This window comes from Piliocolobus tephrosceles, chromosome 16 (assembly GCF_002776525.5).
Source record: "Piliocolobus tephrosceles isolate RC106 chromosome 16, ASM277652v3, whole genome shotgun sequence".
Taxonomy (NCBI): Eukaryota; Metazoa; Chordata; class Mammalia; order Primates; family Cercopithecidae; genus Piliocolobus; species Piliocolobus tephrosceles.
The window spans coordinates 62,803,563-62,829,129 of NC_045449.1; the positions used below are offsets into that span (position 1 = coordinate 62,803,563).

The window sequence follows — 25,567 nt, forward strand, 5'->3', positions numbered from 1 at the left end:
CGTAATTTCTTAGTTACCTTATGGCTTCTTTTCCATGGAATTCTGGAGAAACTGGTTCAAAAGAGTCATCAGAGGAATGTTCAGAATTTATTTCATTCTCAAAGATTTCATGATGAGTATTTTGATGTTTGGACCAAAAGGAAGACTTAAGGAAAAATAATGGAGAATCCCCATGGCCATCTTTATCTAATTAATAAAGATACAATTACATATTGCATCAATTAAACCACATCAATATAAAGGAACATCTGTCCTTTACTTGATATCAATTTTGAACTTAATTTATTATCTTGGGCATTTACATTTATAATGTTCAAAATAAACCATTACAGGTGCATTAAAGTTAAGACAGAGCTGTGGCTTTCAATAAGTTATCAGCTGTGATTGAGAAAAGTAAAAGCGCTCATGAGAGGGAATACAGTTCCAGCTGTAGGCAATCATATCAAACATCAAGAACGTCACTTTTTGGATTTCCAGACATTTGGATGCTAAAAAAAAAAGAGATGTGTAAGCTGATCCTGCCATAGCATATGCAGACATATTATTTTGATAATATAGAAAAAATATTGAAAATAGTGAGCATATAATTCACGGTAAATTAAAAGAGACCTTTTTTCCGAGTCCTAAGAATACAACAAAAGCACAAAAATGAACATATTAAGAATGTAAAGGTAGACATATGGCTGGATAACTTTTGTCAAATAGGAAAAAGACACAGAAAGGAAGAAAATTAAAATTAAAGGATCATATGTAAGAAGCATGGGAAATATTTTTAATTCATTAGAAAAATTAAACACAGATTAAATTTTTTCTGCCATAAGTCTTCTTATGTTTTATTTTATATACATTTTTTCAACCAGATACATAGATAATTCTTTGACTTTTTATGACCTGGAATTATACAGGGATCTGTTTCAAGAGATAGTTCATATCATTCCCCAGTAGAAGGGGCTCTACATATAATCAAGTAAAAATGGCTTGACAGTTAAATGGACTTATATCTATTAGAGTAGAAAATACAGGTGCAGATCTAAAGAAGGAAAGAGAATAATATGAGATGGTGTTTTAATTATATATCCACAAAATAGGAATTTATTGGTGGTAAGAGGAGGAAATTTAAAAGATTTTTCAGAAACTATAGGATAATTAAAAGAATACAGAATTTTCACACATAATATTTTACTGCAAAAGAAGAGCTAAAGAAGAGACAGAATATATAAACTTCTTGATATATGAAAGCAAAAGATGTTGATGACATGTAGAAAAATGTATGGGAAAGAATGGACAAGTTATAGATAGAAATTCTTTGACAAGAGAAATGAAAATAGTATTGTGGTTTTAGAGATATTATGTGGGAGAGAAGAAATGTTCAAAAATGAAAATATGTAAGCACATCTAGAGTTGAACTAGCCAAAAAGAGAAATTATACTATAAAAAAACAAAGCAAAAATTTTAGAAGGGGAAACAAATTAAAATTCAAAAATGAATTCATTTTATTCATAGAAACTATAGTATTTTTAAAAACGTATCAAAAATCAAACTAATGTTTTATATTCTTGTTTTGCTACTACTGTAGTTATTGCCTGTCCTCGTTAGTGCCTCACCTCTAGTAGCCAAAGCCAGAAACCAATGAGCCAATCCTCATCTCTTTTCCCTCTCTCTCACTTCCCCCAACTTCTATATAATTAACCACTGAATCAGATTATTTCTATTACCTAAGAATTTCGTGAGTCTGTTCTCCCCTCTACATTACGATGACATCTTAATTTGATCCTCTCAAACAGATTAGTATCCACCTGCTTTGAGCCCATTCTTCATGCAGCTGCCAGAGAGAGCTTCCTAAAATGCAAATCTCACCAGTGAAAGAGCATACATACACTACTACTTCAGTCTGTCTCCATTTTTGCACCAGTCATTCTAATGCTTTTGGATTTTTTGTACAAACAATATTTCAAGATACAAATATATTGTGTTAAGGATAGTTTCAAAGCCTATCTGTTATGCTATAACCATCACTGAAAAAATGAAATGATATTTTCACTACAAAATACAGATAGAGAAAAGCTATGATCTCACAATAGAGAAGACAACTTCAAATTAAAGAATTAAGGTATATAAATAAATTTCACATTCCTTCTCTTATCTGACAAGGTGAAAATTTTGTCAGAGATCATCACCAACACTTGAGTTGCCCAAGGGGACACAATCCAAAATTCTGTACATGCCGTATCAAGTGAAAATTATGACCAGGCACCTATAGAGGGGCTTATTGGAGATAAGCCTCAGAATCTCAGGGATCTTTACATGCTATAGTGTCCTGTGCATAGCTGTTCACAAGCATGTGCATCTGGAAAAATCTCCCAGTAATTCTTATAAACTGGTTAATAATTTCTACATCACAGACTCCTACTATGCACCAACTCTGTCAAACAATTTTTAATTCCCCTTATGATATACTATTTCACAGTGCTGAGCATACATGCTGTTGACTCTATGGCTGGATAACTGCTGTTAAATAGGAAAGGATATAGAAAGAAAGAAAATTAAAATGTATTGCTGAGCATACATGCTGTTGACAATACGGCTGTAGACAAAATGTGTTTTCAAGATTCTTTCAGATGATTTGTTTTTAAGATTCTTCTCCACAAGATAAACTTACTTACCCTCTAAATGCAATTTGAGGTGTTTCCTCCATGCCGTTTCTAATTTGACAACCCTAGAACTTACCCTCTCATGGAACCTTGTGGTATCCTCTCTTATTACACTTCTTAACACTACATTTAACTACTAATTTACATCAGTATTTCCAATGCTAACTGCAAAAGCCTTGAAGACTCAGACTGTTAACCCATCGTAGGCTTCAATAAGCAGTTACATTTTAAATGGATAAGTAGATTACATCTGATGTCTAATTGGTACAGATATCATTAGCAATTCTTGGCTTGTTTTGGTTCAGTAAAAGAATTATAAATGTAAAAACATTTACATATAACCTGGTCTAAAAATAAAGATTTGAAAGATGCTTATAAAAATTTAGATTGACCAGGCACAGTGGCTCACACCTATAATCCCAGCACTTTGGGAGGCCAAGGCAGCTAAATGGCTTGAGGCCAGGAGTTTGAGACCAGACTGGATAACATGAGCATTAGATCAGAGTTTCAAAGTTCTAGTCCAAATTCTGCTAAATGTGTTCTTGGCCAGTCATATAACTTCTCTAGATCACTGTTTTGGCACCTCTAAGATGTATCTTCTGGACTAAATAATGAACTAAAAGCTGATCATTAAAAGTATAGATTATACAAACAGGAATTGAAAGGAAAAAGTCAAATTCAATGTTCCCAGGTTTAAAGATTACCTGTGCTTCTGGGCAGTGGGGCTGGAGGAATATTGGAAAAGAAAAACAAGATGACTATGAATAAGTGAAGGACTTAAAGAAACATGAAAATGTTGCCTATTAAAATGCTAATTAAATTCTAGAGATGAGGAATTTGTGTTACCATATTAATTATCAAAAAGCTCTCAGTTGGATGTAAAACTTGTAATTCCAATCACAACAGAAGATCATGAAGGGGAACTGGTAAAAGCACAAATGTAGTATCCCTAGAATTACCATAAGTCTGGAGTTTCTATCTTTATATCTAACTGTTATAATTGAGCTTCATAGTAGACGGGATTTGAGCATACAATGTCTGTGAACAAAGAACATTATTGTTCTTATTAAAGCTTAAAAACCCATCATCATGTTGTAGAAACTTACCTTATATTTAGGACCTCCAGACATTAGATAGATACAAATGATACAGAAAATGTGATTCTAGAATAATACTTTTCTTTTAAACAAAACATTCTATGTAAAATTTGTCCCTGACATGCTCAGAGGTATCATTTAAATGAAAAAAAAAAAATGAAGTTGGTATAGCAGACATCAACAAGGTGTGTAATGGGACTTCCTAGCACTTGTTCCCTAGCAGAAACGTTAACTTGAAACAACTATCCACTCAAAAATACCTTCACAAGCGCTAAGGAAACCAGATGACAGAGTACAGCACCTGAATGTAGTACCTCAGAAATAAGAAAAGGTGCATTGAAGAGGGCAGAAAAGACAGTTTTACAAAACCTGTGCCACCCCTTTCCAACCTGTCAGGCAGCATAACATGAAAAGAGATACCCACCACTTGAGGAAATGAGAGATTGTTTCATGTCTGTGCAAAAAGCATTTTAGTTTGATGTAGACTCTGTCTCACACCAGATAAAAATTGATCCCAACTTGCAAAGCTTCAACTTAAGATTTTTCAACTTTACAATGGGTTTATTGGGATGAAATCCCATCGTAAGTTGAGGAATATCTGTACAAAAATCAATTCAAAATGAAGTAAAGACTTAAAAGTAAAACCCGAAACTGTAAAACTATTAGAAGGAAACGGGGGGTGGGTGTGGGGGGAGGAGGTGGAGCTTCATGACATTGGTCTGGGCAATGATTTTTTTTGAATAGGACCCCAGAAGCATGAACAACAAAACAAAAGTAGACACATGAGATTACATCAAACTAAAAAGCTTTTGCACAGCCAGGAAAGCAATCAACAGAGTAAATAGAAAATATTTGCAAATGATACATCTGATAAGAGGTAATATACAAAATATGCAGCAAACTCAATAGTAAGAAAAAAAAAAAACCCCAATTTGAAAATGAGCAAAGGACCTGAATAAACATTTCTGAAAAGAAGACTTACAAATGGCCAACAAGAATATGAAAAAGTACTCAACATCACTAATCATCAAGGAAATGCAAATTAAAACCACAATGTGATAGCACCTCACATCTGTTACAAAGGATGCTATGAAAAAGATGAAAGGTAAAAAGTGTTGGCAAGGATGTGGAGAAAAGGGAAGCCTTGCCACTGTTGGTGAAAATGTAAATTAGCATAACCATTATGAAAAACATGATGGAGGTTCCCAAAAAGGTAAAAATAGAACTACCATATGATTGAGCAATTACACTTCTGGTATACATCCTAAGGAAATGAAACCATTACGTTGAAGAGATATCTGCACTCCCATATTCATTGCAGCATTATTCGCAATAGTCAAGATATGAAAAAACAAACTGAATGTCCATCAAAGGATAAATGGAGAAATAAATTGTGGTATATATATACAATAGAATACTATTTAGCTTGTAAAAGGGAGGAAATTTTGTCATTTGTGACAACATGCATGAATCTGGAGATACATCATGTTAAGTAAAATAAGCCAGATAGAGAAATATAAATATCACATAATCTCACTTATATGTAGAATCTAAAATGTGGAACGAACTAAAATAGAGAATAGAATCTTGGCTACCAGGGCCTGGCAGGGGGTGGGGAGAGGGCAGGGGTTGGAGAGGTTGGAAAGATGTTTGTTAGTCAAAGGATACAAAATTTTAGTTAGGTAGGAGGAATAAATTCAAGAGACCCATTGTACAACATGGTGACTATACTTAATAACAATGTATTTTGAAAACTGCTAAGAGAGTAGATTTTAACTGTTCTCACCACAAAAAATAAGTATATGAGGTAATGGATATGTTAATTAGTTAGATTTGGCTAAGTTCACAATGTACATTATTTCAAAACATCATGTGTACATGGCAAATATATCATGCTTTTGGCAATTAAATTAATTATTTTTAAAAAGGTTTTGTGGTCAATAAAGTATAGAGACGGTGAATTACTCATTAAATTTCATAAGAATATATTAGAAAACCATTATGTTTACTACAGAAAACCAAAAATTTAGTAAAGGGGAAATATGGAATATTGCACAGAATTGTAAAACAGAAAAAATTTTAACCTTGGCAATATACAGCTTATTTCTTCTTCTACCTACTATAAAGAATTCTAATTTTGTCTGCTAGGTTCGTGGGTTTTGGGGGCTAAAGAAAATTAATTTGATTTATATTATAAAGGGTAACGAACGATGGACAAAGACTAAAACAAGGGATTCCAAAAGGAAGAAAGCAATGAGAAAATAGAGCAGAGCCTAAACCAATTAGTTGAAGGACACTTTTAAGAATTCAGATGCCAGGCATAGTGGCTCACATTTGTAATCCTAGCACTTTAGGTGGCCAAGGTGGGAGGATCGCTTGAGGCCAGGAGTTTGAGACCAGACTGGGCAATACAGCAAGACCCCACCTCTACAAAAAAATAAAAAATAAAAATTAGTCTGGTGTGGTGGCACATGTCTGTGGTCCCAACTACGGAGGAGGCTGAGGTGGGAGGATAGCTTGAACCTGGGAGGTTAAGGCTGCACTGAACTATGATGGCACCACTCCACTTCAGCCTGGGTAACAGGGAGACCTTGTCTTCAAAAAAAAAGAATTTAGAGAACAGGGTGTTTTTCATGCTCTTGCCGTATTTACAAGTGACAGAATGAGTGCATACAGAAGTAGACAAGCTTTAGGATTTGAAGTTCCATTTTGCCTGTTTGAAAAATAACAATAAAGTAATTTTTAAAATTATCAAATATGAGAGTGCTTTTACTGTGACCTGTACCAAGTTGGGGCAACATGTTAAGATAGTTTTATATGGGTTATGCATGCTACATGCTGCTCTTTAGTCAAAAGAAGAAACTTTATCTAATGAGAGAATTCAATTCATTTCTTCACAGGAATAATTTTCCAAAGTAATTTTGAAGCCAATTTGCCACATACGTAAGAAGTTACTCACATGAACATGATACATCATGAAATTAGAAAAGAAAATTGTATTATTTGCCAGTAAGAAGCATAGGGACTAAACTGTAAACGACAGTGTAATAAAGATTAACCAAACATAAAACAAGTCTAGAAGAAAGCTATAAATATTTTTCAGATAAAACATCTGAATTAGAAACCAGATGAATATACTAAAATAAGTAGGGTTTGAAAATGACAGTAATAGTCAGATTCTGACATGTAAGAAATTATGTGTGAGGAAAACATGTATTTTTTTGTGGAGTTAAATAAGTACAGTCACATGTCACTGAATGATGGGGATAACTTCTGTGAAATGTGTGATTTTGTCATTGTGCAAACACCATAGAGTGTATTCTATAAACCTAAATGATATAGTCTACTGCACACCTAGGCTATATGGTAGCCCATTGCTCCTAGACTACAAACTTGTACAGCATGTTACTGTACTGTATACTGTAGGAAATTGTAATACAATGGTAGCTCTATCTTATCATATCTCAACATAGAAAAGGTACAGTAAAAATATGGGATTATGATCTTATGTGACCACTGTGGTACCTGTAGTCCATCACTGACCAGAACATCATTATGCAGCACATGACTGTATGTTAGTTTTTAGGATTATATGTGCACACACTATCTACAAATTTTATAGTCATTTAAAAGCCATCTGTAGAGCTTATGCTATTACATTATTATTATTATTATTATTATTGTTTCAATAGTTGTGGGGGAACAGGTGATTTTGGTTACATGGATAAGTTATTTAGTGGTTATTTCTGAGATTTCGGTGTACATATCACCCGAGCAGTTTACACTGCATCCAATGTGTAGTCTTTTATCCTTCAACCCCTCATCCTTCCCTCCAAGTCCCCAAAGTTCATTATATTATTCATATGCTTTTGCATCCTCATAGCTTAGCTCTCACTTATAAGCAAGAGCATATGATGTGTGGTGTTCCATTCTTGAGTTAACTTCACTTAGAATAATGGTCTCTGACTCCATCCAGGTTGCTGCAAATGGCATTATTTCATTCTTTCTACGGCTGAGTAGTATTTTATTTTATATATACATATAAAATATATATATACACACACACACACACATATAATGAAATGTATATATATGCCACATTTTCTTTACCCATTCATTGATTGATGGGCATTTGGGTTCGTCCCATATTTTTGCAATATCACTTTACTCCTGCAAAGTGGCCATAATTTAAAAAATCAAAAAAGAATAGATGTTGGCACAGATGTCGTGAGAAGGGAACACATTTACATGGCCATGGGAATGTAAACTTGTACCACCACTATGGAGATTCCTTAAAGAGCTAAAAGTGGAACTACCCTTTGATCCAGCTATCCCACTACTAGTTATCTACCCAGATGAAAAGAAATCACTACATGAAAAAGACATTTGCATATGAATGTTTATTGCAGCACAATTTGCAATTGCAAAAAAAGGGAACCAGCCTTAAATAATGCCATTATTTTATTCCTCTTTAATGGCTGAGTAGTATCCTATGGTGTATATATAGACCATATATATACACATCACATATATCGTATATATGATCTATATATATGCAATATATATGATCTATATATATACACACACTGCATTTTCTTTATCCACTTGTTGGTAGAGAGCACCTAATGTTCATCAGAGATATTGGTCTGTAGTTTTCTTTTTTTTATTTTTTTTTATTTTTTTTTTATTTTTTTTGAGACGGAGTCTTGCTCTGTCGCCCGGGCTGGAGTGCAGTGGCTGGATCTCAGCTCACTGCAAGCTCCGCCTCCCGAGTTCACGCCATTCTCCTGCCTCAGCCGCCCGAGTAGCTGGGACTACAGGCGCCCGCCACCTCGCCCGGCTAGTTTTTTGTATTTTTTAGTAGAGACGGGGTTTCACCCTGTTAGCCAGGATGGTCTCGATCTCCTGACCTCGTGATCCGCCCGCCTCGGCCTCCCAAAGTGCTGGGATTACAGGCTTGAGCCACCGCGCCCGGCAGTTTTCTTTTTTTGTTATGTCCTTTCCTGGTTTTGGTACTAGGGTGATCCTGGCTTCATAGAATGATGTAGGGAGGATTCCCTCTTTATCTTTTGAAATAGTGTCAATAGGATAGGTACCAATTCTTCTTTGAGTGTCTGACAGAATTCAGCTATGAATCTGTCTGTTACTGGACTTTTTGAGGGGGGAATATTTTATTTACCATTCCAATCTCACTGCTTGTATTGATCTGTTCAGAGTTTCTACTTCTTCCTGGTTTAATCTAGAAGGGTTATATATTTCCAGGAATTTATCCATCTCCTCTAGGTTTCCTAGTTTTTGCACATAAAGGTGTCCCTAGTGGCCTTGAATGATCTTTTGTACTTCTGTGTTATCAGTTGTAATATCTCTCATTTCATTCCAAATTGAGCATATTTGGATCTTCTCTCTTTTCTTGGTGAATCTTGCTAGTGGCCTATCGATTTTGTTAAAATTTTCAAATAACTAGCTTTTTATTTCATTTATTTTTTTGTATTTTTTGTTTCAATTTCATTTAGTTCTGCCCTGATCTTGGTGATTTCTTTTCTTCTGCTGGGTTTGGGTTTGGTTTGTTTTTGTTTCTCTAGTTCCTTGAGGTGTGACCTTCGATTGTCTATTTGTGCTCTTTCAGACTTTTTGATGTAGGTATATTATGCTATGAACTTTCCTATTAGCACTGCTTTTGCCGTATCACAGGGGTTTTGATAGGTTGTGTCACTATTATCATTAGGTTGAAAGAATTTTTAAATTTCCGTTTTTATTTCATTGTTGACCCAACAATCATTTAGGAGCAGGTTATTTAATTTCCATGTATTTGCATGGTTCTAGGGTTCCTTTTGGAGTTGATTTTCAATTTTGTTCCACTGTGGTCTGAGATAGTACTTGATATAATGTTGATTTATTGAGACTTGTTTTGTTGCTTATCAAATGGTTTACCTTGGAAAAGGTTCCATGTGCTGATGAACAGAATGTATATTCTGCAGTTGTTGGGTAGAATATTCTGTAAATATTTGTTAAGTTCATTTGTTCTAGGGTATACTTTAAGACCATTATTTCTTTGTTAACTTTCTATCTTGATGACCTGCTTAGTGCGATCAGTGGAGTATTGAAGTCCCTCACTATCATCGTGTTGCCATTTATCTCATTTCTTAGGTCTAGTAATAATTGTTTTTATAAATTTGGGAGCTCCAGTTTCAGGTGCACATAGACTTAGGATTGTGATATTTTCCTGTTGGATTAGTCCTTTTATTATTATATAATGTCCCTCTTTGTCTTTTTTTAACAGTTGTTGCTTTAAAGTCTGTTTTGTCTGATATAAGAATAGCTACTCCTGTGTCCATTTGCATGGAATATCTATTCCCACCCCTTTACCTTAAGTTTATGTGAGTCCTTATGTGTTGGGTGAGTCTCCTGAAGAGAGACCAGCACGGGAAAAGAAAAACCATCAGGTGGGGTCAGGGTTAGGCATGTCTGAGCTCAGACTTTCCTTGGATGGGGTTTGCTGTGACCACTGTGGGGGACAGGTTTGTGGGGGGTGGTTCTCAGACCAACGGAGTTATGTTCCCAGGGGAATTATAGCTACTTCTGCTGCATCATACAGATAGCCAGGAAAGTGGGGGAAAGCCAGGAGTGACAGGCCTCACCCAGATCCCACGCAGTCAGCAAGGCCAGTTTCACTCCTGCTGTGCCCCCACAACAGCACTGAATTTATATTCAGGCAGCCAGTGAGCAAGGCTGAGATCTTGCCCCAGGCTATAAGCCTCCCCGCTGAGAAAGTAAGCAGGGCTCTCGGGCCTGGCTGGGCCCTCCGCACCTGCCCACATCTTTGGCTGTGGCTTCTGTGCTAGTGTCCACACTTTCTGTTCAACCCCCTAACCAACTCCCACCCTGGCCCCTTCCGATACTGCTCAGGGAAATTCATGCTCAGTCAAAGTTACTACAAAGTTCGGCTAGGAGCTTCCTTCACTCTGTGGTCCCTCCCCTATTTTATTACTTTTAATAACACTATAGAAAGCAATCTTATTGGGCTGATGTTTCCACAAAAGGGAGAGACTTGCTTTAAAGTCCGTTGTGTCTGATATAAGAATAGCTACTCCCGTGTCCATTTGCATGGAATATCTATTCCCACCCATTTACAGACCACAGTGGAACAAAATCAAATCCATTAACTTCATATTGTGTTTCCTTCTTCATATTTTTGAGATTCGGAAGAACAAGTATACTTGAGTCAAATATTAGCAAGAACCAATTAATGAACTATTTTACATAAGTGAGTTCAATTGAAGCATTCAAAAGCATCATTACTCAAAAGCATCATTATTCAGAAGCATCATTATTCAAAAGCATTGTTATTCCATAGCTGATTTAAGTGTTTCCCTCCCTCTCTCCAACGAAAACACACCATATATCCTACCTTTACGAAAGACAAAAACCAAAATAAACACAGTTCTTTTTAATTAAAATGATTTTTAAAAATAATTCAGTTCATACCATTACATAGTAAAATGGAAATGAGGAAATTCTGTCTATTGTTTTGAAATTTTTTCTTCTCTACTATCAGAAATGATTCTTAAATTACAAATAAACAGGTATTAATACATGTTCTAAGAAATAGAATTGCTTTAAACTTAACCACACTATTAACTTACCAGGCAAAACTCGCTCAAAATACAATGTTAATATCAAATAGAAAAGAGCATCAAATGCCAAAATGAAGAAAGTGGCTATCATTATGTAGGAATCCCCAGAGGGATCAGGAAAAATAACACCACGTAAGTAATTATCCAAGTGTGCAATCTGAGATTTAAAAGAAAAAAATAAAATGTTAGATGAACTTATAAAACTATATAGAACAATGTATTTTAAAAAAAAAGTGGTACCTAGACATATGTAATTAATATTTTAATACCTTTTCAAATATGCACAGTAAAGGTGCTATTAGTATTGCCGCTTTTTAAAAATAAAAGTATTCTCACAAAACTGTAAAATGTTATATATGAAAGTAAAATAAAAAAGAGAAATGTAACTGCATCATTAATCATGGGTATTTTGACAAAGAAAATATGGAGAAGTGGACAAGCAACCAAATATAACATACTTTGGGAAGGAAAACTTGAAGTGGGCAACATAATTGGAGCCCATTTAAAGAAACATAAAACTTCTAAGTATAAGATATTGCAGAAACATTCAATTATTAAATAAATATTGAAGACTTGAAGAAAAAACTAGAAAAATAATAATGATAATAGTTAACAGATAGTATGTATCTGACACTGTACTAGTGCTATATGTATATAATAGCACAATTAATCTTAAAAATTTACCCCCATGAGGTGGGTTCTACTGACATCCTCATTCTGCAGAAGACAGACTAAAGGGATTAAGTGACTTGCCCAGTGTCACCAGCTGGTAGGCAACAGAGATGAGACCCTCATCCATGCCCTTTGGCTTCACTCGTTATTCATAACCTCACATTTTACTGCCTCTTTAAAGGGGGACACAAACCAGATATTTCTCAGTGGTCAGATAACGGGCAATTATTTTTCTTCTTTAAATTTGCTAGGATTTTACAAATGATCTGCCTGCTTTGTTTATCCATTTGATAAAATTTTGTTGTTGTTCTTATTTAGTTTCTCAACAGCAGAATTTCTTAAAACACAGAGTGGCTCATTATTAAATTTCATGAGGCACCAAATTCTTGAATAAGAACATATTTTGAAAATCTAATAATAACATCTTGAAATAATTACGTTCTTACCTGGGCCATTCCAGCAATGAAGGCAAAAGGGCTAAGAAGACTTAATATCCATCCCAAAGAGAAAGGAAGCTGTCTATGTAACACAGTGAATCCCAGACATCCCCAAAATACAGTGAAGAGAAATCCAGCCAAACCAGCGAGCATAGGTTTCCTTATTAACACACTCATGAGGAAAGCCAATGCTATCTGAAGGAAGAAAGAGTTCCAATTGGTATATTTTTCCTTGAAGAGTCATGAATTCATCAATTTCTCACATTGTCAAAAATTTTCCAAAACATATAGAAAATAGGATAGAAAATATGGTGACTACACTAATATCCCAAAGAAACATTATTTGCTCATATATTTGTAATCTGAAACAAGTTAAGAGTTAATATGCTTTTACCAACTCACCAAAGAAAGGCCATATAAGCTAAAGAGTGTGAATATCACCATGAAGCCAGTATGAAATATAATTGGGATTGATGTTATGATCAGAGCCATAAAAATGGACATAACAAAGATGAAGCAAACATAGGTCAATCCCCAGGAGAGCCTATGGTAGAAACAAGGTGTTAGTTCAACATGTCACACACATAAATGTTTGGAGAGGTAATATGCAAAATGGTTAAGAGTACAAGCTCTAAAATCAGGGCTAAATTTATTCTAAATGGGTGACCATGCACATTTTCTGACCATTGGCAAGTTACTTATATCTTCTCTCACTCTCATCTGTAAAATGGAGTTTTTCATGGTAGTTATTCATAGGGTTGTTCTGAGAAATAAATGAGATAATGCTTTTGAAGATGTTAGTTTAGCATGTGGCATAGAAAGTAGCCATTATTATAATTATCTTTATAGCTATAGAACAAATTTTATGTTTAATGTAATTAAATATACTTTTATTCTTTCAGCTAAATGACTACATAAAATGTCAGTGGGAAAACAGTGACAATCTCCCCTTTAAACTTCCTTATACTAAAGCTTTCTAAGGTATACAATTCTTCTGAATGTTTAACAGAAATCTTTCCAATTTAAGTAAAGCTCATTTCATTTTTTATCCTTGTATGTCTATGGACATTAGACAATGTATTATTTTTAAAATCAGAATACCATACATAGTGCTACTAAGAAATGTGAAACTAAAATAAAGTGAAAGGTATCATGATGCCAGGCATGGTGGCTCACACCTGTAATCCCAGCACTTTGGGAGGCTGAGGCAGGTGGATCACCTGAGTCAGGAATTTGAGACCAGCCTGGCCAACATAGTAAAACCCCATCTCTACTAAAAATACAAAAAATTAGCTGGGTGTGGTGGCGGGTGCCTGTAATCCCAACTAGAGGCGGAGGTTGCAGTGAGAAGAGATCGTGTCATTGCACTCCAACCTGGGCAACAAGAGTGAAACTCCGTCTCAAAAAAGAAAAAAAAAAAAAAAAAACACACAAAAAATAAGGTATCATGATGATTATAGTTGTACAACTGTGACTGAATGTCAGAGTACCCAAAACATTGTTGCTTTTGAAAATCTCTGGAAGTAGATGGAAAGGTATGTTTTAAATAACCACCATATGATCCAGCAAATATACCACTGAGCATTTTTCCCAGAAAAATTAAAACTTATATTCATACAAAAACCTGTACATGAATGTTCATAACAGCTTTGTTCATAAGCACCAAAAACTAGAAACAACCTGTATCTCCTCCAAAGGCTGAAGAATTAAACAAATTGAAATACATTCATACCATGGAATAGCACTCAACAATAAAAATTTTTAAAAAAGCTATTGATAAATGAGAATTTGGCATACTTGAGCCTTATTTGGGCAAAGTAGTATCATCTACTGAGCTGAGTAGTAAATTTGTGCCTGATCAGATAGAAAGTGGAAGAAGGGATAATATACAAGAAGTGTGAGGGCTTTACAAGAAATATGGCAGTTTTACCTCAATACCTGGGATACTTGCATTTGGCAATGGGTTCTTATACAAATTTAAAGAACAAAATTCGCAAAGCTATATTTTTTTAAGAAAATTATATCGTTTTATTATTTAAAAGTCTATTTTCCTTGTCTTTGAAAAGAGAACAAAGAGCTTGTCCAAGACACCCTCTCCAATAACAGATGCAACATATCAACTAATAAAAAAATTATATCCAACACGAAATCTGGTATCTCGTACCCTTGTACAGTTTTATATCAGGGAAGAATCATTTAGAAATTTAGATCCAATTGTTTGAGGTGATGGATATCCCAATTATTCTGATTTGATCATTATATACTGTATATATGTATCAAGATACCACATGTACCCCACAGTATATGCAACTATGATGCATCAATTAAAAATAGCAAAAAAAATGACAAACAAATCTGAATCCAAACTTAATACTTACCTACTGTAAAGCTAATAATATGGTAGGGATTTCTGTTGTCCAGTTTCACAAAAGGCTTTTTCTGTCTCCTTTTCCCCCTTGTCATTAAATTCATTTTATTAATATTTTTGAGTTTTGTATCACAGTCTCTGAAAGAGTGCTGTTTTCTTAGGTTTGATTCCTGGTTTTATTGCTTATAAGTTATAGGTTTTAGGGAAAAATCTTAACTTATCTCTACTTTAGTTCTCTTACCTGTAAAATGTGGATAACAGTTCTATCATCCCTAGAACATGGTAAAGTACTTAAACAATATTATTATTTCTATAATTATTAGACTATAATACCTCATTATTATTAAATATTTACTTTATTACTATAACTGTATACTATCTCAAAGTCTGGGGAAAAGGGACAGTACTTAAAGGGATGGATGAATGCATAGATACATACATAAATGCATAGGCTATATAGATAGATGAAGAGAGATGCCTTTTACTATGCACTAACAAGCACCGAACATTCTGCTGTGTGATTTAAACATATTGCCTCATTTAATCCTGAGACTGGTTGATCAATTCCACCCAAATAACATTTTTACAGACTGTGTGACCTGGCCTCAGTGACATTGTGGTAAATTCGTTTATTGTCCAAAATTTTTTGAACCTTTTTCTGCTCCTCACTGTTATGAAAAGCAGCATAATTTCCCATGTCACTAAATGTGAGACTGTCACTTTGACTTGCTTTGACCTCTTGGTGGGCAGAACACACTTCTTTCCCTCTTGACTTTGTCCATGTGACTTACTTTTAGAGATTTTATTATATATGATGTGAGCAGGAGCTTGAAATGTGCTTGCACAGAGAGACTTGCCCTCTTGTGTTTCTGTAGTTGAATGAGAAGACCATGACCAGCTAGCCTACTGGCCCAAGAAGGAAGTGAGTCACAGGAATAACACCTGGATCTAATCTGTACCTTGAATCCAAGTCTGGCCAAGCCCAGACTAGATCTGCCATACTGCAGACAAATGAGAAAGAATAAATAATTGTTGCTTGAGGTTGCGGGGTTTGGGGTGGCTTTTATGCAGCATTTTTCTGGCAATATGTAATGATCATACATTTTTCTTCAACTCAGGGAAACATAAACACAATCCTTACTTATTTTCTACTGCAAGCATCTTAAACTCTAATGCAAGTAAGGTGATTAAATTGAATACATGCAAGAAAACTTGTGAGTGCATCCAATTTTTTAAGAACCTAGTTAGCTTCTCTAATGATTCATGTATGATATACAATAAAGTAGCAACTTAACTTACCAGAATGCTGACTCTCGGAGACCCATTACTGTCATCAGTTTCTTAAATTCTCCTCTTTCCCTTGCAACGTTTAATGACGCAAAGTACATAAAAGAAGAGAAAGAAACTAAGCAAGTAAAAAGAAACCATTCATTCATAATTTCTCCCTTAGAAATGAAAGGTAGCATCTTCATATTTATTCCAATAACTGATGTCAACTCCTCCATTACAGAATGATTTGTTGTGACCTAAATTGGGACATTAAAAATTTATTATGTTAACTACAGACAAAATGTATTAGAAAACCACACACTTTTAATTGTCGATTTCAGTATTTACATATTCTCATCATTTTAAAGTATGGTGAACTATTAACATCAGAACAATCTTAATAACTTCTGGTACCAATTGACATGAATTATAAGAATCATTTGAGAAATTACTGAAGGTCTATCATGCATAATATACTGTGCTAGGTGATGGGGAAACAGCAGCAATTCAGACAGAAACACTCCTCATTCTCATAGAGCTTTACATTTTGTAGCACAGCAGCAGAAGAAAGGAGAGGTATTAAATCATTGCATAATAAATTGTTTAGTTACAATTGAGCAATTATGTTAAAAGAAAAGTAAAGGAAAATCAAGAAAGGCTTCCCTAAAAAAGTGACATTTTTACTGAGTGTTGAAGGCTGTGATCTTTCCTAAACAAAGACTGTGTGGGGAGGGTTGAGGATGGAGAAGAAAACTCTGAGCAGAGTGAACAGTATATGAAAAGGAAAGAAGGTGTATAGTGCATTGGAGCACATAAAAGAGGTTCCTGCCACAAATAAATAAATAAATAAATAGACTGTAGATAAGGCTAAAGAAATAAACCACTCCCATAGTTTAGGCAAGATATGATAATGATGTGGCCTTGTGCAGGTGGCAGAACTGAAGTACATGGATTTGAGCTTAGAAATAAGAGGCCAGGTAAAAGATTGGATATGATGAGTGAGACAGAAAATTTTCTCTGATAATTCCCCAGTTCCTTTTGGTCAACTAGGTGGTTTTAGCATTCACTGAGATAGGGAAAATTTTATAAGACTCAGTCACATTCACAGAAAAACATCTACATTCAGTTTTGAGCATACTAAGTTTGAATTGCTTGAGACATCAAAGTAGAGGTATCCAGCAGACAGTCAGATACATGGAGCTAGAGTAGAGGTCTAGCTCTTTTAGTCCCTAGCTCCTTTAGAAGTCAGCAAACTTCAGTTCCCAGACCAAATCTGACCCACCACATGTCTTGTATATAACATTTTATTGAACACAGGCACACTCATTTGTTTGTGTTATCTACAGCAGCTTTCATACTAAAAGCAGAGGTGAATAGTTACAACACACTTGGCTCCCAGAGCGTAAAATATTTACTGTGTGGTCCTTTATAGAAAAATGTTGCTAGTCTACAAGTTAGAGTTCTTGGAGTTATCAGCATGTAAATTATAATTAGAAGTATGGGGATGAATGAGACCATCTAGAGAAAACATATAGGATAGAAAGAGATGCCTGGGATAGAACTTTGTGAAACTACAGATAGAAAGATGTAGGGGTGTAAGGGGAGATAAGTTGGCAAGAAGACTGAGAGGGAAAGGCTAGAAACAGAGAAGGGAAATCAGGTGAATCCTATGTTATTTAGTTGAGAAATCAAGTAAGATGAGGAATGAAAAAGTTGTTAATTGACATGGCAGTTGTTATTTACCTTAGAAAAAGCCCTTTTGATGGTGTGGTAGGGATAGATAATATTGACTTGAGTTGAGTCAAAGGAGGACAACCCTTTCAAGAAACTTATCCCTTAATAGAAGGAAGTTAGGGTAGTCGTGTGAAGAGGAAAGTGGATAAAGGAAGGTCTCAACCGTAAGTGAAGAACTTAATTTTAAATTCTGAAGAGAAGAATCTAGCAGAAAGGCAGAGATTGAAAAGAGGAGACAGTAACAAAAGTCCACAGTTGAACTTTGCTGATGAAGTTGGGAGGGATGCGATCCAGACCACGAACTGAGGAAAGACATTAGGGATGAAGAAAGAGAAGGAAAAGAATGGGTGTAGGGGGTTGTAGGTCTGTAGTTTTATAGGGTTTATGTTACTTAGGAGACATTCCCATCTGACAGCTTTTATTTTCTCTGAGGATGAGAGGCAAAGTATTACCTCCTAAGAGTGTATGAGTAGGGTAGGGGATGAGGCAGATATTTTAAAAGAGGGAAAAATACAGATTTAAAATATAGCTTTGAAGTTAGGCACTTACTTCTATAATTGCAGCATTAATTGCAGCTTGAAAAGCTACAAACCCATTTAGCCAGTACTTTTCCAAGTAACAAAAAATTTCACCATGCATGGCCCAACAGCGTTCTTTAAGGAAGAAGAAAAACATGTCCATAGTTATATAACGGAGTCGATTGCTGGAATCAAAACTTTAACTTTGGCTCAAAAATAAAAATATCTAAATGTTAGCTCAAAGCCTATGATTACATGATATAGAGGATTTTTAAAGTACTCTACAAAATTGGAGAAACAAGAATATATGATGCCAGGCGCAGCGGCTCACGCCTGTAATCCCACCACTTTGGGAGGCCGAGGCAGGTGGATCATTTGAGATCAGGAGTTTGAGACCAGCCTGACCATCATGGTGAAACCCCATCTCTACTAAAAATACAAAAAAATTAGCTGAGTGTGGTGGTGTGTGCCTGTACTCCCAGCTACTTCAGAGGCTTAGATAGGAGAATCACTTGAACTTGGGAGGTGGAGGTTCCAGTGAGCCAAGATCGCGCCACTGTACTCCAGCTGGGGTGACAGAGGGAGACTCCGTCTCAAAAAAAAAAAAAAGGCGGGGGGGGGACATATGAATAGTTGCCAAAATAATGAGACTCATCCTAAGTTACAGACTGATGCTTAAGTTCAGGGGGAAATGTATATTAATTATTTACTTGGTTGTATTAATATTCCTAGCAGTCATTCCAAACAGGGGATTCCGTGAAGTATCAAAAAAAAATTATAATCAGTTTTTGTACAGTTACCTGTGTGTTCAGAGTTTTCCTTTATAATTGGGATTCTATATCCCCAATTAAACTTCAGCTGATATGAGAAAGTATCACGAAATATAACTCCCACCATTTGCTGGTACTTTTTTGGAAGTACTATATCCATGGCCTCTTCGTCTGGTGTCCCAATGACTGTTCTTCCTACCATGTATGAAAAACATAAATAAATAATCATGTAAACTTATTAGTAGAGGACACAAAAACAAAATACAATTGCTTGTTTTATATAAAATTAGTGGTATTACATATTATTTCTGGATAGTTGCCTTTTAGTAAAAGGCTGAGTGAAACTCGATTGTTTTAAGTTCAGTGTAAATACATGAAAAGACACAAAGGATATATTGTCTTTTAAAAATTTGTAGCATATTGTTTTTAGTGTGATCTCATTTTGGTAAAGAAAAACTGAATTTGTGTGCCTATGTAAGCATACAAACATATTCTATATATGACCATGTGCATATTTGCCTTAAAAGATACACACAATTTGAATGAGGGGTAGGGGAGGAGAGGAAGCAGTGGTGAAGACGAAAGGAAAAGCTCTCATATTTTTGCTTCATACAAGTTTATACTATTCAACTTTTTTTAAAAGTAGATATTACTTTAGTAACTAAAATAATTTAAGAATTAAAAGGAAAAATATTTAAAGTAAGCAATACAAATACTGAGAATTTCATGTTTTATTTTTTTCTGCCGAGATTATAAACTGATATCTATCACATGAAAATAGTATGCTAGAAGTAAATTGTATACAAAGAATCAGAGTACAAAAATCAAAAAGTATAGTCTACCTACAGATTCTCTGAGGTCAAGAACACTCTCTAAGAATTAAGTTTATAGTAATCAGTGCATAATGAACGAGTTTACACTCTGCAGGAGTAATCCACCCAATAAGTGTTTAATAGATCTGTCACTAACAGAAGCCTTGAAAATCACTGAAGTCCAGTTAGTGCCTCCTTTTTTACATGTTTATGTATTATGCTCTCAAAATTTTATTAATTTTAAATTCCACTCAGGTTGAAGTCTACATTAAGATGAAAAGGCTGTTTATTTTATGCTGTAGCCATACCTTTCAAAACTCCTCACCCTTCCAAATATACAGAGTCAGGTGGTAAAACTTTTATGAGGACAATGCTAACATCACTGATTTTTTCCAGAGGTATAAAAAATACTGTCAAGGCCAAACCATGAATACTTATGCTAAAAAGCAAGAGTTAGATAAATGTAGAGTAAGACAGTGAGAGAGGAGCTGTGGTTGGAACAGGCCAGCATGGTAGCTGGAATGAAGTACTTTATATAAGAAAGAGGCAGAGTCCAACGGTTCATGAGACTAAGACAGAAAGTGGCAATTAGCTTACACTGTACATACAGGAAGAATAGTCCCTGAGTCTTCAGTAAATGCTTCATGAGTTCAGAACAAATGAGGTAAATGACAACACAAAGGGAACGAGTAGAGACAGATCAGGGCAGAATCAACACTGTGGTGAGGCAGAACATGTAAACAATGCAAGTAAGGGAGGCCGACCGAAGTCAAAGCTCCAGAAACTGCAATGAAGAATTACAAAACAGGGTAAAGCAGCCAGGGATAACAATACCCATTCCAAAGCTTGGATAGGTTAGGCACAGAATATTAGCAACTTGCAGAAAATAATTAAAATTCCGAGTTTGGAGGTGTCCCTTGGCATGGCAATCCAGACACCAAAAAACTAAAGAAGTTTCAGAAAGACAAGAAAAAGCAGTGATTAGAGCTGAGATATTAACAGATTGGATAAAATGTACAAAAGGATGAAATGGTCAATGTTCAGAACGCTAGCAGAATGAGAGCTAACAACAAGAGAAATTTGATGGTAGGCTAAGATTACTGAAGAAAAGAACATTTTATCCTGATACCTTCCCTATGCAGGAGCAAAGGCCTCTATGGACCAGGCCAGAGACCACAACTGACAGCCAGTAGTTACTCCTAATGGCAGTAGAGATATAAAGGATGGTAGGCAAAGGTCTCACACAGTAAGTATGACTCTCAGGTGTTCTTATTTCTTTATAAGATGCATACATCAAATTAATGCAGCAGCCTACATAACATAGAGACATCTATTTTCTGAGTCCAGATATGCAGAAAAAGTCTTATGGGGAAAAAAAAAGCACCTCACTACTCTATGATCAAGGGCCGTGAATTTGTTGACTTTCAGTAGCCAATACCTGATTTGATTTTAAATAGATTTTACATGCCCTGAGCTATACATTTTAACTATTTTTATACACCAAACAGTAATGCTTTTTTAATGCCACTGCTAAGCTTGAGTTTGAATTTCAAACATCTTTGATTTATAATTCCTATATACTGGGAACTATATTTATTTCAATCTCAATTGAAAATAATTAAAAATCCTTAAAAAATTTTGAAACTCTTTAAATTATAGAATACCAACTCAAATAGAAAGTTTTTTAAGTTAAGTTTGGGAAAAGTGAAATTTGTATCATCTAAAATAGGTCAAATCTTTCTTTTTTTTTTTCTTCCTACTGCAACAGCATGTTCTAGTATAAAGGGCAAATGGCATGTGTGTCATTAAAAAAAAAAAAAAAAAAACAAGTAAATCTATTTCATCTCTTACCCACCTACCCTTAGCCTCACACTAACCCCTGTACTGTATATATAATGAGAATCTTTGCCTCAATTGAGAATGACTGACCCATAAGCTAGATAAGTAAATTCAACCTGCAAAAAGAACTTGAAAATTAAGCCACATAATACTGAAACATTGGTTATTGGACAACACACCTTTCATAAAGGAAGCCGAGGCCATCTTATTCATTATCCTTTGTGTTACGTTACTGACTGGTGTATATGCCACTACCAGGTCAGAGTCATTAAACTGATCCACACTTCCCAGGACTTTAGGAGGTTGTTCAGGCAAACGGGTAGTTCTGAAGTGCTCCGAATAGATGCACAAATATAGCCCTAGAAACAATGTTATTGTCCATTCCTCCAGCACACAAAAGAGAAATGAGCCATGTTATAACGTGGTCCAGACCAGTGAGAAACATCCAAACACATTTTTAAGGCAGAATGTATTGTCATTGAGCATAGCTTCATTTCAGTCTGTAATTTTTTTCTGTCCCAATTAATATCTATCCTTTAAAGAAAACAACACCTTTTCAAAAATACACAACTTTTGAGATAATATCAACAATTGTAATCAATCTTAACCCAGTGATTTAGCATCCCTATTAGTGGGACTGCCACTGATTTTACGTCCTCATATTTGAAGCAACGTAAGTATATGGCATCATATAGAAGATATTCTTGCCAAAAATATTTAACCAGAATTGGATCCTGTTTTCAGAGCCAACTCACTGCTTACAAAAAATATAGATGATAAAGGGATGACTTAAATGACAACATGGACAGGCAATCAGATAAAAAGACAACATGGAATATTCAACAGGAAAACTAGTTTTGTCTCATTGGTTCCTGAACAAATCAACCTTAAAAGACATTTTGGGGGAAATCTGGAAAACTGAATTTGGCCATGGAACTAGATGATATGGAATTATTTTTAATTTTGTGTAGTGGGATACTGGTGATGTAGGGAACCAGGTTCTTAATTTTTTGAGACACTAGCTAAAATATTTAGCCATTACATATATTTTGGGGAAGAAGAGGGGACAGAGAGATGAAGCAAAGCTGGCAAGATGTTAACAGCTGTCAAATCTGGATGGTGGATGTATAGGTGTTTATTGTACCAATATTTCCACATTTCTGGATTCATATTTTTTTTTAATTCTAGTGAGTGATAAATATAGATGTATCCTTCTTCAGTATACGAACCAAAATATTTGATTGAACTGCTTCAGAAGCTATTGCAGAGATTTAAAAGGACGATATGAATCCTTTTAGTTCCCACTGAAATGGTATTGATTATTTCTGAACAGACTGCAATCTCTACATGGTCAATGCAGATCCAGTTATGCCTCATAGTAACACAAAGCAATGTCTTAATATTCATGTCAGCATACAAGAAACTCAACAGAATGCAAAGGTATTGACAATCTGTGATCTTGTTCCATGAAACCACTCCATGTTGACAAAAAGCATGGCTTTGAAGAGATTCCAAAAAAAGTTTGCAAATTTTTACTCATAGATATTTTCCCAGCCTTACCAAATAACATGACATTAACCGAAATGTTCCCAAATAGTATCAGGGCTTGACCATTTAAAAATCTATTTCATTTTGCCTAGCTTATCTTTCCCTTGGCTGTCCCGGCCCCCAACACAGAAGTTAGCTAAGGGGTTAAATCAGAATGACTCTGAGATTTTAATGCATTAATTATGTGGAAAACGGCTGATTCCATTCTGCAAAAGATTATTTTTCAGGAGCTGTCAGATGAGCTCTTTAGTTAATTTCACCTTTGACACAAATATTATCCTATTTTGCAATATATATCATTTTGCAGTATTTAGAATCTCAAATCAACTAGCCAGTATGATAATTAAAAATCAGAATTTATAAACAAGAAAATAAAGATGACATAATACTATATGATGGATTTTCATTTATTAACCATGAAAAAAAATATATATAGTGAATCATACCAATAAACTCTCTCTTTTCATTCTCCATTTTTTAAGAAAATTCTTGTACAGAAGAGCCTGAATTTGTTGACACACACTTATCTCTTTTTTAACCATTTTGTCCTGTTCATTAACAGGGTAAAGTAAATATTGTAGAGCAATAACTAGGGGAAAAAAGAAAAAAAAGGAAGTTCAGTTACAGAAAGCCTTTGAACATTTTGAAAGCATAATTTTCAGATGCACCAACTAAATGCCTTATATGACATTGTAGTAACATATTCAATCAGGATTTTTTAAAAGAATATAAAGTATTAGTGATTGTAAAATGTCTTCTCAGTTGCTATTTCTCTCCAGGCTTTTATGGCTATGAGGGAGATAAAGGCGATAGTATATAAGTCTTTTCTCCTTTTGTCTCAGGAGTCACTTTTTTTCTGTGAAATCTTGACATTACATCCACCTAAAGTAAATCCCTCAATAAGATCTTAGCAGTGTTTAGAATCCAAAAACCACTTTCTCTTTACTTGTTAAGAAAAAGAAGTTTAACAGGAAGAAACCACTTTGCTGTTCCTTATCAGTCAGCAATTTGACCACAAGCAGTCTTACTTTGAATTGCACATTTGGCACATTTATTTGATATCTTGTTAACCACTGAACAGAGCAAAGTTCAAAACACTATGGTCATTCTTAGAATCCCAAAAAGCTAATTCCTCTTTTTAAATCTCCATTTATGAAGTAAATATGTAAGACACACACAGATTAAAACCAAAAACATTAGCTAATATGACTAGAGTAATTGATTTGTAATAATGATCCTTACTCTTTGTTTTCAGTTTGAAAATCCAGAACTGATCATTTAGTATCACAACTCTGACGACTGAAGTCCATTGAATAAATGTTGATGTTACATACAAGTTACAATGTTCGGAGAGAACTTGCTATATTTCCCTTTTTTCATAAAATAAAATGCAAAGCCAGCAAAACCCAATATAATCTCTACATTCTAACTTAAGAAAGTAGAAACATTAAGACACCAATCTTCATGCAGAGGTCTACTTAAATAGCTCCATAAGCAAACCACAAAAACATTTTAAAAGAACAAAAGAACACAAAAAAAAGAAACTTGCTGTAATGCTCACACATTCTAAAGAAGTAAAACCTTACAAATTCTCTGAAGGATATTCAGAGCAGTGTCAGAGAGAGAATTTATTGTCTGATAATATTTATATACACCTCTGAATCCATCCATCTTTCATTTATCACACTAAAATGTTACATAAGTTTTTAAAATAAAATCACTAGTACTATAACATAAAGCATAAAATAATTTAGAACACCTGAATAATATAATTTAAAAAATTTCAATCAATATGTTTGGCATTGGCTATATACTTTATATCTTAATAACCTTATGCAAAGTGAAAATGTAAAACAAATTTTAACTCACAGTTAAGAAAATAATAGAGAAGTATTTATAAGCACTTGGATCCACTGGTTTCTTTTTGTCCAAGAAAACAATGGAGAATCCTTCAAGGACTCCTCTACAGATGGTTGTCTCTTTTAAAACTGTTTTTATTCAGTTTGGCTTCTGAAAAGCCATGGTCTGTGTGTAGAACATGCCAATAAATCTGTTGGTTTTTTTCCTATGTTTTTCTTCTTGTCCAGTTACTCTTCAGAGAGCTTAATGAATTGTTGGCTCAGTGTGTCATGTGGTATTTGTTTATTGCTCTATCTTTTTGGCATACACACAAAAAAGAGATCGAATTCAAAAAGAAAAACCCACATATTTACAATTG

At 34.7% G+C, this 25,567-nt stretch overlaps 1 protein-coding gene across 1 annotated transcript in view; it reads right to left on the bottom strand.

The window, feature by feature from the left end:
* Window positions 1–23,897, bottom strand: part of ABCA10 (ATP binding cassette subfamily A member 10) — a 79,667-nt gene extending 55,770 nt beyond the window's left edge. The window contains exons 1-9 of the mRNA XM_026456777.1: window positions 23,796–23,897; window positions 21,981–22,185; window positions 19,181–19,345; window positions 18,412–18,515; window positions 16,159–16,385; window positions 12,894–13,035; window positions 12,501–12,686; window positions 11,392–11,539; window positions 18–186 (exon numbers count right to left, since the gene is read on the bottom strand). Of these exons, the coding sequence (XP_026312562.1) occupies window positions 18–186; window positions 11,392–11,539; window positions 12,501–12,686; window positions 12,894–13,035; window positions 16,159–16,385; window positions 18,412–18,515; window positions 19,181–19,345; window positions 21,981–22,185; window positions 23,796–23,891 (1,442 nt within the window). The 5' untranslated portion in view covers window positions 23,892–23,897. The remainder of the gene's footprint in view (window positions 1–17; window positions 187–11,391; window positions 11,540–12,500; window positions 12,687–12,893; window positions 13,036–16,158; window positions 16,386–18,411; window positions 18,516–19,180; window positions 19,346–21,980; window positions 22,186–23,795) is intronic.
* Window positions 23,898–25,567: the final 1,670 nt, after the last annotated feature.